Source organism: Pristiophorus japonicus, chromosome 4 (genome assembly GCF_044704955.1).
Source record: "Pristiophorus japonicus isolate sPriJap1 chromosome 4, sPriJap1.hap1, whole genome shotgun sequence".
Lineage (NCBI taxonomy): Eukaryota > Metazoa > Chordata > Chondrichthyes > Pristiophoridae > Pristiophorus > Pristiophorus japonicus.
In genome coordinates this window covers 69514771-69528109 of record NC_091980.1, presented here as the reverse complement: position 1 = coordinate 69528109, position 13339 = coordinate 69514771, and the positions used below count along the sequence as shown (strand labels likewise).

The 13339-nt window shown below is 41.0% G+C and overlaps 1 protein-coding gene across 1 annotated transcript in view; it reads left to right on the top strand.

Moving 5' to 3' along the window:
- LOC139262082 (glutamine--fructose-6-phosphate aminotransferase [isomerizing] 2-like) overlaps positions 1–13339 on the top strand; it is a 66887-nt gene that overhangs the window by 22977 nt on the left and 30571 nt on the right. The window contains exons 5-9 of the mRNA XM_070877235.1: positions 6374–6432; positions 6522–6656; positions 7474–7535; positions 11795–11874; positions 12733–12853. Of these exons, the coding sequence (XP_070733336.1) occupies positions 6374–6432; positions 6522–6656; positions 7474–7535; positions 11795–11874; positions 12733–12853 (457 nt within the window). The remainder of the gene's footprint in view (positions 1–6373; positions 6433–6521; positions 6657–7473; positions 7536–11794; positions 11875–12732; positions 12854–13339) is intronic.

The window sequence follows — 13339 nt, the reverse complement described above, 5'->3', positions numbered from 1 at the left end:
TAAGACCTCCTTGCTCCTATACTCAAATCCCCTCGCTATGAAGGCCAACATACCAATTGCCTTCTTCACCGCCTGCTGTACCTGCATGCCAACTTTCAATGACCGATGTACCATGACACCCAGGTCTCGTTGCACCTCCTCTTTTCCTAATCTGACGCCATTCAGATAATATTCTGCCTTCGTGTTTTTGCCACCAAAGTGGATAACCTCACATTTATCCACATTATACTGCATCTGCCATGCATTTGCCCACTCACTTAACCTGTCCAAGTCACCCTGCAGCCTTTTAGCGTCCTCCTCACAGCTCACACCATCACCCAGCTTAGTGTCATCTGCAAATTTGTAGATATTACACTCAATTCCCTCATCCAAATCATTAATGTATATTATAAATAGCTGGGGTCCCAGCACTGAGCCCTGCGGCACCCCACTAGTCACTGCCTGCCATTCTGAAAAGGACCCGTTTATCCCGACTCTCTGCTTCCTGTCTGCCAACCAGTTCTCTATCCACGTTAATCTTTTGTGTGGGACCTTGTCAAAAGCCTTTTGAAAGTCCAAAAACACCACATCCACTGGTTCTCCCTTGTCCACTCTACCAGTTACCTCCTCAAAAAATTCTAGAAGATTTGTCAAGCAGGATTTCCCTTTCATAAATCCATGCTGACTTGGACCGATCCCATCACTGCTTTCCAAATGTGCTGCTATTTCATTTTTAATAATTGATTCCAACATTTTCCCTACTACCGATGTCAGGCTAACCGGTCTATAATTACCCGTTTTCTCTCTCCCTCCCTTCTTAAAAAGTGGTGTTACATTAGCTACCCTCCAGTTCATAGGAACTGATCCAGAGTCGCTAGACTGTTGGAAAATGATCACCATTGTGGAATGGAATCACCAATAGTGGAAAATGATCCACTATTTCTAGGGCTAATTCCTTAGTACTCTGGGATGCAAACTATCAGGCCCCGGGGATTTATCGTCCTTCAATCCCATCAATTTCCCTAACTCAATTTTCCGCCTAATAAGGATTTCCTTCAGTTCCTCCTTCTCACTAGACCCTCGGTCCCCTGTATTTCCTGAAGGTTATCTGTGTCTTCCTTTGTGAAGACAGAACCAAAGTATTTGTTTAACTGGTCCGCCATTTCTTTGTTCCCCATTATAAATTCACCTGAATCTGACTGCAAGGGACCAACGTTTGTCTTCACTAATCTTTTTCTCTTCACATATCTATAAAAGCTTTTGCAGTCAGTTTTTATGTTCCCAACATACTCTATTTCCCCCCTCCTAATTAAACCCTTTGTCCTCCTCTGCTGTATTATAAAATTCTCCCAGTCCTCAGGTTTGCTGCTTTTTCTGGCCAATTTATATGCCTCTTCCTTGGATTTAACTCTATCTTTAATTTCCCTTGTTAGCCACGGTTGAGCCACCTTCCCTGTTTTATTTTTACTCCAGACAGGGATGTACAATTGTTGATGTTCATCCATGTGATCTTTAAATGTTTGCCATTGCCTATCCACCGTCAACCCTTTAAGTATCATTCACCAGTCTATTCTAGCCAATTCACGCCTCATACCATCGAAGTTACCTTTCCTTAAGTTCAGGACCTTAGTCTCTGAATTAACTGTGTTGCTCTCCATCTTAATAAAGAATTCTACCATATTATGGTCACTATTCTCCAAGGAGCATCACACAACAAGGTTGCTAATTAGCACTTTCATTACACATCACTCAGTCTAGGATGGCCAGCCCTTTAGTTGATCTAGAAAACCATCCCTAATACACTCCAGGAAATCATCCTCCACCGTATTGCTACCAGTTTGGTTAGCCCAATCAATATATAGATTAAAATCGCCCATGATAACTGTTGTACCTTTATTGCATGCATCCCTAATTTCTTGTTTGATGCTGTCCCCAACCTCACTACTACTGTTTGGTGGTCTGTACACAACTCCCACTAGTGTTTTCTGCCCTTTGCTATTCCGTAGCTCCACCCATACTGATTCCACATCATCCAAGCTAATGTCCTTCCTTACTATTGCATTAATTTCCTCTTTAACCAGCAATGCCACCCCACCTTCTTTTCCTTTCTGTCTATCCTTCCTAAATGTAGCCACGTTTTCTGATGATACAAATATGGGTGGGAAAGCAAGTTGTGAGGAGGACACAAAGAATCTGCAAAAGGATATAGACAGGTTAAGTGAGTGGGAAAACATCTGGCAGATGGAGTATTATGTGGGAAAGTGTGAGGTTATCCACTTTGGCAGAAAAATAGAAAAGCAAATTATAATTTAAATGGAGAAAAATTGAAAAATGCTGCAGTAGAGAGGGACCTGGGGGTCCTTGTGCATGAAACACACAAAGTTAGTCTGCGGGTGCAACAAGTAATCAGGAAGGCAAATGGAATGTTGACCTTTATTGCAAAGAGGATGGAGTATAAAAGCAGGAAAGTCCTGCTACAACTGTTTAGGATATTGGTGAGGCCACACCTAGAGTACTGCGTACAGTTTTGGTCTCCTTATTTAACAAAGGATATACTTGCATTGGAGGCAGTTCAGAGAAGGTTCACTAGGTTGATTCCTGAGATAAAGGTGTTGACTTATGAAGAAAGGTTGAGCAGGTTGGGCCTATACTCATTGGAGTTTAAGAATGAAAGGTGATCTTATTGAAACATAAGATACTGAGGAGGCTCGACAAGGTAGATGCAAAGAAGATGTTTCCACTCGTTGGGGAATCTAGAACTAGGGGGCATAGTTTAAGAATGAGGTCGCCCATTTAGAACTAAGATAAGGAGGAATTTCTTCTCTCAGAGGACCATAAATATGTGGAATTCTCTGCCCCAGAGAGCTGTGGAGGCTGGGTCATTGAATATATTTAAGGTGGAGATAAAAGATTTTTGAACGATAAGGGAGTGAAGGGTTATGGGGGGTGGGCAGGAAACTGGAGCCGAGCCCAAGATCAGACCAGCCATGATCTTATTAAATGGCAGAGCAGGCTCGAGAGGCTAAATGACCTACTCCTGCTCCTATTTCTTATGTTCTCATGAACATTCCCACATCTGACCCCATGATGGAGGAAGCTCATTGACGAAGCAGCTGAAGCTAGTTGCACCTAGGAGACTGCCCTGAGGAACTCCTGCAGCGATATCCTGGGGCTGCGATGATTGGCCTCCAACAACCACAACCCTCTTCCTTTGTGCTAGATAAGACTCTAGCCAGTGAAGATTTTACCCCTGATCTCTATTGACTTCAATTTTACTAGGACTTCTTGGTGTCATACTCGGTCAAATGCTGTCTTGATGTCAAGGGCAATCACTGTCTCGCCTCCCTCTGGACATTTGTCCATGTTTGGACCAAGGCTGTAATGAGATCTGGAGCCAAGAGGTCCTGGCTGAACCCAAACTGAGCATCAGTGAGCAGGTTCTTGGTGAATAAGTGCCGCTTGATAACTCTCAACAACCCCTTCCATCGCTTTGCTGGTGGTTGAGAGTAGACTGATGGTGCAGTTATTGGCCAGATTGGATTTGTCCTGCTTTATGTGGACAGGACATACCTGGGCAATTTTCCACTTTTGTCGGGTAGATGCCAGTGTTGTAGCTGTACTGGAACAGCTTGGCTAGAGGCATGACTAGTTCTGGAGCACAGGTCTTCAGCACCACAAGCGGAATGTTATCGAGGCCCATAGCCTTTGCTGTATCTAGTGTGCTCAGCCTTTTCTTGATATCATATATGGAGTGAATCAAATTGGCTGAAGACTGGCATCTGTGATGGTGGTGACCTCAGGAGGAAGCCGAGATGGATCATCCACTTGGCTCTTCTGGCTGAAGATAGTTGCAAATGCTTCAGCCTTGTCTTTTGCACTTATGCTGGGTTCCATCATCATTGAGCATGGGGATGTTCATGGAGCCTCCTCCTCCGTTAGTTGTTTAATTCTCCACCAGCATTTATGACTGGATGTGGCTGGACTGCAGAGCTTTGATTTGATCTGTTGGTTGTGGAATTGCTTAACCCTGCCTGTAGCACACTGCTTAGCATGTATGTAATCTTGTGTTGTAGCTTCACCAGGTTGGCACCTCGTTTTCAGATATGCCTGAGGGTTTATTTAGAATTTGGAAATACACTGATTAATCAAGGACAGTCAGCATGGATTTTTTAAGGGAAGTTTGTGTCTGACTAACTTGATAGAATTTTTTGAGTGGGTAACAAGGAGTTTCGATGAGGGTAGTGCATTTGATGTAATCTACATGGATTGTAGCAAGGCTTTTGACAGGGTCCCACATGGCAGACTGGTCAGAAAAATGAAATCCCATGTGATCTAAGAGAAAGTGGCAAGTTGGATCCAAAATCTGGCAGGAAAAAAAGGGTAATGGTCGACTGGTGTTTTTGTGACTGGAAGGCTGTTTTCCGTGGGGTTCCGCAGGGTTCAGTACTAGATCCCTTGCTTTTTGTGGTGTGCATCAATGATTTAGACTTCAATGTATGGGGGAATGATTAATAAGTTTGCAGATAATTTAAAAATTGGCAGTGTGGTTCATGGGAAGAAAGCTGTAGACTGCAGAAAGACATCAATGGACTGGTCAGGTGAGCAGAAAAGTGGTAAATGAGATTCAATCCGGAGAAGTGTGAGGTAATGCATTTTGGAAGGACTAACAAGGCAAGGGAATAATTTGGTAGGATACTAAGAAGTGTAGAGGAACAGAGGGACCTTGGAGTGCATGTCCACAGATCCTCGAAGGTAGCAGGACAGTAGGTAAGGTGGTTAAGAAGCCATATGGGATACTTTCCTTTATTAGCTGAGGCATAGAAAATAAGAGCAGGGAGGTTATGTTTGAACTGGATAAAACACCAGTTAGGCCACAGCTAGAGTACTGCATACAGTTCTGGTCATTGCATTACAGGAAAGATGTGATTGCACTCAAGAGGTGTACAGAAGAGATTTATGAGGATGTTGCCAGGATTGGAGAAATTTAGAAAATGAGGAAAGATTGGATAGGCTGTGATTGTTTTCTTCGGAACAGGGGAGGCTGAGGGGAGATTTAATTGAGGTGTATAAAATTATGAGGGGCCTAGATAAAGTGGATAGGAAGGACCAATTTCCCTTAACAGAGTGATCAATAACCAGGGTGCATAGATTGAAAGTAAATGGTAGAGTGGGTGAATTCAGTGTCAAATCAGGTACAGAAAGAGAAATACGGAGGGAAAGAAAGATTGGATTAAGAGAGAGAAAAAAGATAGAAAGGAAAAGTAAGAAAAAAGATTTTAAAACTTTCAAATTTGATATTTTTTAAACCTCCTAAAACAAGTCACCACCTGAGGGAATGAGACTCCACACTTTTATAATTATTGACTTTCTGGGCAAGAGAAGTTGATTGGCAGTTCTTTAAAGGGTGCTTAGCTATTAATTACAAGATTTAACTTTCTGTGGTGAGTTTAACGGACAATTTATGTGCAAATGCTGCAACTTCATGAAAATCGTGGGGAAGTTGAGCACAAGATGCCGTTTTCACGAGGCTAACCGTGGAGTGGCGAATTGGCACGCAACTTGTGGCAATTCACAATTGACGGGGTATCTGTGCCTCACTCCAAGTTGCTGCCCAATTTATGCATTAATAACAGCATACATTCTTCAGATATTGTTTCTTTTTCAGCAAAATCTGTCCCAATTTGTCAGCACTGAGTTGGGCCCATAAATTGTTTACATTTATTACAATGCTATGTTGAGTGTAAAATATGCTGATTAAAGGCATTCATGTGAAAAAGCGGTATTATTGGGGCCTCTGGAGCAGTGTTGTCCATTACATTAGCTCTCAAGCAAGTGTTGCTAATTGGTAATCCAGATGTGGGTAATTGCATTTCTGACAGAATGGTATTGGCAGAGCTTGGGGATAGATCACGTGCCTATCATGTCTGCCAAAGATACTGTGTGAGATGGATAAATCATAGAAAGGAAACAACATATCCTATTTTTTCAATATTATTTTTCTCCAAAACCCTGCCTGGGAATTCTGAGTACAAATTGTACTTTATGTACCACTAGCCTGACCTAAAAACAGCCAACTACACACTGACCAGGAATTGAATCTGGGATCTTACTTGCTTGCATGGTCAGTATAAATGATCCATTGTGGCAACCCTGTACAAAAAATTCATCTAAAATTGGATAACTCGAGACTTCTGTCACCAACATCCTTGATAGCATTGCCAAGATCAGTAATTCATTGGGAGAGGAATACAAGGCATGATTCATGTCTTACCATTTTGACTCGCCAATGTGCGGTGGCATTGATGAGTCTTAAATATGTTCTTTAATTTTGTACAAGTATGGATTTAAAGGATTGATGACTTACAGGTTCAACAGTGCTATTTTGTATTTTTAGAATTTGTGGTTGTCCATAATGGAATTATCACGAACTACAAAGATCTCAGAAAATTTCTGGTAAGTAGAATTGTAGTAAATCAAAATGTAATGCATATGGTAAAAATGTGTTCATTCCAATATATTCTAAATGTCCTTTTCCATTTCAGGAGAGTAAAAATTATGAGTTTGAATCTGAGACAGATACTGAGGTGATTCCTAAACTAACAAAGTATGTGTATGACAACAGAGAAAGTGAAGACATTAGATTTTCTACTTTGGTGGAAAGAGTTGTTCAACAGCTGGTGAGCTGCAATTAATTATCTTTCTAAAAAGAAAAACATTTGAATATTATGTTTACAGTGCATGGTAAATGGAATATATAGGTTATTTAAGTATCCATAGTAATCTGGTTCATGTAGCCTTTATCACTGTATATTTTATAATAGAATTTCATCACCTATATGCTGGACATTGAAAAATTAGGCATATTTCATAAATGGAAAGTAAAATGTGCAATTTAAAATATTTTATGATCAAGAGTACCATCAGATGTCCCACTTAAATAATAATACATATAGACTTAAGAACTTGTATTGAAATCAAATTACAATTATGACCAAGATTAGGGCAGTGACTATGCAACTTTTAATATGTTGTTTTGGCTATCTAATTAACCCATGCTTTAGTGGCAGCACTGGCTACCTAATCAAAATCTAAGTAGATAACAGTTGGAAACATTTCAATACATTCTTTTAAGTTGTACAGGTATTTTGGATAGCCATTCAATTAAACAGTTGAATTGGGATTTTGATTCACATAACTTTGGGGCCTCCTGTTTACTTTATGCTGATGACATCATTAATATAGCTATCTAGAGACTATTTTCCTGAAACTGTGCCAAGAAGGTCTTTTTATTTTGTGGAAATGCCTCTAAAGGTCAAATAATTAATTTTCTTTTATTAATTTTTTTTGCAGAACAGTCTGAACATTGTGCGTAATTATACTGAGAGTGTACTCTTGCATTTCTAATAGCCATTTTTGTGAGTGATTACCTCTGGCTTTTTAGGTGGCAGTAAAACAGATTTACCAACAGAAATGACATTTTCTTTGTACTTGCAGGAAGGAGCATTTGCACTTGTCTTCAAGAGCAGTCGTTTCCCAGGTGAAGCTGTTGCTGCTAGGTTAGTGAGAGGTTATGATATCTGTAATAATTACTATTTGAGCTTCTTTGTCAGATCATTGCGCACACTTGTAGTGTTAACTAGCTTGTCTTATAATTTCAAAAATGTCTGTGGTTCTTACAGCCTATTTACGATTGTTATCTTTTTATTATTGTTTTTTTATTTCAAGTCAGGTATTCTAATTATTGTCTGTTGGGTTGGGAGTGAATCAGTCGTGAAATAAGTAGATTTTAGAAACATAGAAACATAGAAACATAGAAAATAGGTGCAGGAGTAGGCCATTCGGCCCTTCTAGCCTGCACCGCCATTCAATGAGTTCATGGCTGAACATTCAACTTCAGTACCCCATTCCTGCTTTCTCGCCATACCCCTTGATCCCCCTAGCAGTAAGGACCTCATCTAACTCCTTTTTGAATATATTTAGTGAATTGGCCTCAACAACTTTCTGTGGTAGAGAATTCCACAGGTTCACCACTCTCTGGGTGAAGAAGTTCCTCCGCATCTCGGTCCTAAATGGCTTACCCCTTATCCTTAGACTGTGACCCCTGGTTCTGGACTTCCCCAACATTGGGAACATTCTTCCTGCATCCAACCTGTCCAACCCCGTCAGAATTTTATATGTTTCTATGAGGTCCCCTCTCATTCTTCTGAACTCCAGTGAATACAAGCCCAGTTGATCCAGTCTTTCTTGATAGGTCAGTCCCGCCATCCCGGGAATCAGTCTGGTGAACCTTCGCTGCACTCCCTCAATAGCAAGAATGTCCTTCCTCAGGTTAGGAGACCAAAACTGTACACAATACTCCAGGTGTGGCCTCACCAATGCCCTGTACAACTGTAGCAACACCTCCCTGCCCCTGTACTCAAATCCCCTTGCTATGAAGGCCAACATGCCATTTGCTTTCTTAACCGCCTGCTGCACCTGAATGCCAACCTTCAATGACTGATGTACCATGACACCCAGGTCTCTTTGCACCTCCCCTTTTCCTAATCTGTCACCATTCAGATAATAGTCTGTCTCTCTGTTTTTACCACCAAAGTGGATAACCTCACATTTATCCACATTATACTTCATCTGCCATGCATTTGCCCACTCACCTAACCTATCCAAGTCGCTCTGCAGCCTCACAGCATCCTCCTCGCAGCTCACACTGCCACCCAACTTAGTGTCATCCGCAAATTTGGAGATACTACATTTAATCCCCTCATCTAAATCATTAATGTACAGTGTAAACAGCTGGGGCCCCAGCACAGAACCTTGCGGTACCCCACTAGTCACTGCCTGCCATTCTGAAAAGTACCCATTTACTCCTACTCTTTGCTTCCTGTCTGACAACCAGTTCTCAATCCATGTCAGTACACTACCCCCAATCCCATGTGCTCTAACTTTGCACATCAATCTCTTGTGTGGGACCTTGTCGAACGCCTTCTGAAAGTCCAAATATACCACATCAACTGGTTCTCCCTTATCCACTCTACTGGAAACATCCTCAAAAAATTCCAGAAGATTTGTCAAGCATGATTTCCCTTTCACAAATCCATGCTGACTTGGACCTATCATGTCACCTCTTTCCAAATGCACTGCTATGACATCCTTAATAATTGATTCCATCATTTTACCCACTACCGATGTCAGGCTGACCGGTCTATAATTCCCTGTTTTCTCTCTCCCTCCTTTTTTAAAAAGTGGGGTTACCCTCCACTCCATAGGAACTGATCCAGAGTCAATGGAATGTTGGAAAATGACTGTCAACGCATCCACTATTTCCAAGGCCACCTCCTTAAGTACTCTGGGATGCAGTCCATCAGGCCCTGGGGATTTATCGGCCTTCAATCCCATCAATTTCCCCAACACAATTTCCCGGCTAATAAGGATTTCCCTCAGTTCCTCCTCCTTACTAGACCCCCCGACCCCTTTTATAACCGGAAGGTTGTTCGTGTCCTCCTTCGTGAATACCGAACCAAAGTACTTGTTCAATTGGTCCGCCATTTCTTTGTTCCCCGTTATGACTTCCCCTGATTCTGACTGCAGGGGACCTACGTTTGTCTTTACTAACCTTTTTCTCTTTACATATCTATAGAAACTTTTGCAATCCGTCTTAATGTTCCCTGCAAGCTTCTTCTCATACTCCATTTTCCCTGCCCTAATCAAACCCTTTGTCCTCCTCTGCTGAGTTCTAAATTTCTCCCAGTCCCCAGGTTCGCTGCTATTTCTGGCCAATTTGTATGCCACTTCCTTGGCTTTAATACTATCCCTGATTTCCCTTGATAGCCACGGTTGAGCCACCTTCCCTTTTTTATTTCTATGCCAGACAGGAATGTACAATTGTTGTAATTCATCCATACGGTCTCTAAATGTCTGCCATTGCCCATCCACTGTCAACCCCTTAAGTATCATTCGCCAATCCATCTCAGCCAATTCACGCCTCATACCTTCAAAGTTAGCCTTCTTTAAGTTCTGGACCATGGTCTCTGAATTAACTGTTTCATTCTCCATCCTAATGCAGAATTCCACCATATTATGGTCACTCTTCCCCAAGGGGCCTCGCACAACGAGATTGCTAATTAATCCTTTCTCATTACATAACACCCAGTCTAAGATGGCCTCCCCCCTAGTTGGTTCCTCGACATATTGGTCTAAAAAACCATCCCTTATGCACTCCAGAAAATCCTCCTCCACCGTATTGCTTCCAGTTTGGTTAGCCCAATCTATGTGCATATTAAAGTCACCCATTATAACTGCTGCACCTTTATTGCACGCACCCCTAATTTCCTGTTTGATGCCCTCCCCAACATCACTACTACTGTTTGGAGGTCTGTACACAACTCCCACTAACGTTTTTTGCCCTTTGGTGTTCTGCAGCTCTACCCATATAGATTCCACATCATCCAAGCTAATGTCCTTCCTAACTATTGCCTTAATCTCCTCCTTAACCAGCAATGCTACCCCACCTCCTTTTCCTTTTATTCTATCCTTCCTGAATGTTGAATACCCCTTGAATTTTGCATATAAAATTAAATTTATTATGAGCTACTTTAAAGATAAATTAAAATGCATTGCCATAGTCAATAATGCTGTATGCAGCTCAATTTTTCTCCCCCAGCCAATGCTAAAAAGGTTATGAATGGAGTCTATTCTACAAAGTTTTAAATGCAGTTCTTGTACAAATTGAGGTTCTTTTTGGCTGTTGTTCAAAGGATTACACAGGACACTGTTATGTGGGGTGACAAGCAGGCAAAGTAAATTAACATTGAGCACTGAAAAATGTACTAAAATGAAAAAAAATTGTAATTTCCTTTAACTTTATTTTTAATTTACAAAAGTACCAGTTTTAACTGCCAGCAGGAGTCATCTGGCTGGGCCAAGGCGGGCGGCAAACCGTCCGATTTCTGAGCAATGCGAGACTCGGGAAATTTTAACTCTTGGGCCTAATCGGCACAGCCCCTGCCAGTCTCCCACCCGAACCCGGTGGGACGTGATAGCTGGCCAGCAGGCGGGGTGCAGGATTTTGGGTGGCAGGAGGATGCTGCCAGAGTCCAAACAGAATGGTCTCCAACAGTAAATTAAATGGCTAGGAGAGGGTCAGATGGGCAATGCTGTTGGGGGATGGGAAGGGAAGCTTGGGGTAGGCCCAAGGTTTCCTTGTTGGGCTCAACAGAGCACCCCTGCTCCAGTCCCGGTGGGGAAACCATATTAGCTTCCCGGTACTGGCCTGGGGTTAAAATTGCAGTCGAGGCCCGATGACATCATCGTGTCCCGATCTGCATATTTAAAGTAGGATCCTGCTGGCTTCCAGCGGCTGTCCTGCTCACCAGCTCAAAAGAGCAAGTTAAAATTCCAACCAGCTGGAAGGCAGCAGTTAAGTTGCCATAATGATTTTAACTTCCTGCTTGCCCAGTTTCCATGGAACAGGCAAGGTTAAAATCAATCCTAAAGTGTTTACTGAGAGAATTCCAAACCAGGCATCACAATTACTTTGCAGTATATCAACAGAGGAATTGATTTAGCTAAACACTAAAAGATTTTTGAAAAGGCATTTATTACTAGTATACTGTTTGAAAATAAAGCAACTCTTAAGAAGTGAAGCAATTGTAACTTGGGACAATCTACTTATTGTACTATATTAAAAACTTATTGACTTAGTGAACCTGAATACTTGTGAATGCTGCATGATTTCAGTTGTGCTATTCCCTCTAAATTTAAACTTGTAAATAAGAATTTAAATGAGAAAATTCAGTGTTATTTTTTTCAATTTCTTTAGGCGAGGGAGCCCCCTGCTGATTGGTGTTCACAGCAAGTACAAGCTATCCACTGACCAGATTCCAATCGTGTACCAAACACGTAAGTCGGCCATTAATGTATAAGTCAGCCAGTCAATATTTGTTCCAAATGATATAGCTTTTTTGTATTGTTAATTGACCGTTGTCTGCCAAAAATACAAAAATATGAATCTTTTTTAATCAGAGCTTAACTGGGTTTTAGCTAAACAGAAACTTAAATTCTGGCCCTAGGCTCAAACTTTTGATTGTTGTTGCTAATTAGGAGTGATTTGAACTATGATGTATAATTGGAGCTGCTATAGTTGAATCATTAAATTGTAACCCCCCACCCCAAGATTAAACAAGTCTGGTGAGGAAAGTTTTGGTAATCAGTAAGCGTCCTCTTAAGCTTTACTGTAAATGGTCACAAGAAATCTATAATTAGAATTGAAAGAAAGAAAACTTGCATTTGTATAGCATCTTTCAGGATGTCCCAAAGCATTTCTCAAATAATTAATTATTTTTCCAAGTATGGTTACTGTTGTAATGTAGGGAAATGTGACGGCCAATTTGCACACAGCAAGGTCCTACAAACAGCACTAAGATAAATGACAAATTAAACTATTCTAGTGGCTGAGGGATAACTATTGCCCAGGACACCAGGAGAACTCCCTTGCTCTTCTTCGAATAGAGCCATCTTATGTCCACCTGAGAGAGTAGACTGGGTCTCTGTTTAACATCTCATCCGAAAGATTGTGTAACACTCCCTCAGAAAGGCACCACATGTTACACTTTGAAACTTTCACAACAAAAAACTCAGGGCTGTGTGATACTTTTTTATTTTCGGAAGGAGTTCCTTATTTTCCTTTGTAATTGTTAATTTATTTTTTAGCAAAAGCACTCAACTATATGATTTACTGAAGTTCTTTTTTCACTATAGACAACAGTAACAAAAATGGCAGTACAACCAAGGGACACCGAATTGAGACTGAAAATTTTAAGTGCCTGCATCTCACTGGAGAGGAGGAAACTGTTGAATTTTACTTTGCATCTGATGCTAGGTAAGTGCAAAACAATACTTTTTTATTTTGTTTGTATTTTTTTTTCAAAGACTCCAGTTGTAATCTGTGCTAGTGATTTGCTAAAGTCAAAAACATTGACATGCTAATTAATAGACCAAAAATGTACCAAAGCAAAATACTGTGGATGCTAGAAATCTGAAATAAAAACATAAAATGCTGGAAAGAGTTTAATTAACTGGCCCGCATTCAAAGAAAGCAACAGTATATAAACAGAAACTGTCGGAAATACTCAGATCAGGCAGCATTTGTAGAGAGCGAAACCGAGTTCATCGACCTGAAATGTTAACTCTGTTTCTCCCTCCACAGATGCTGCCTGACCTGAGTATTTCCGGTAGTTTCTGTTTTTATACTGTTGCTTTCTTTGAATGTGGGCCAGTTAATTTAAACGCTTCTGAAGAAATGTTTTCCTTTTATTAAAAGAAAGATGTGACTATTGGATACTTTATAGTATCACTTAGTGGATAT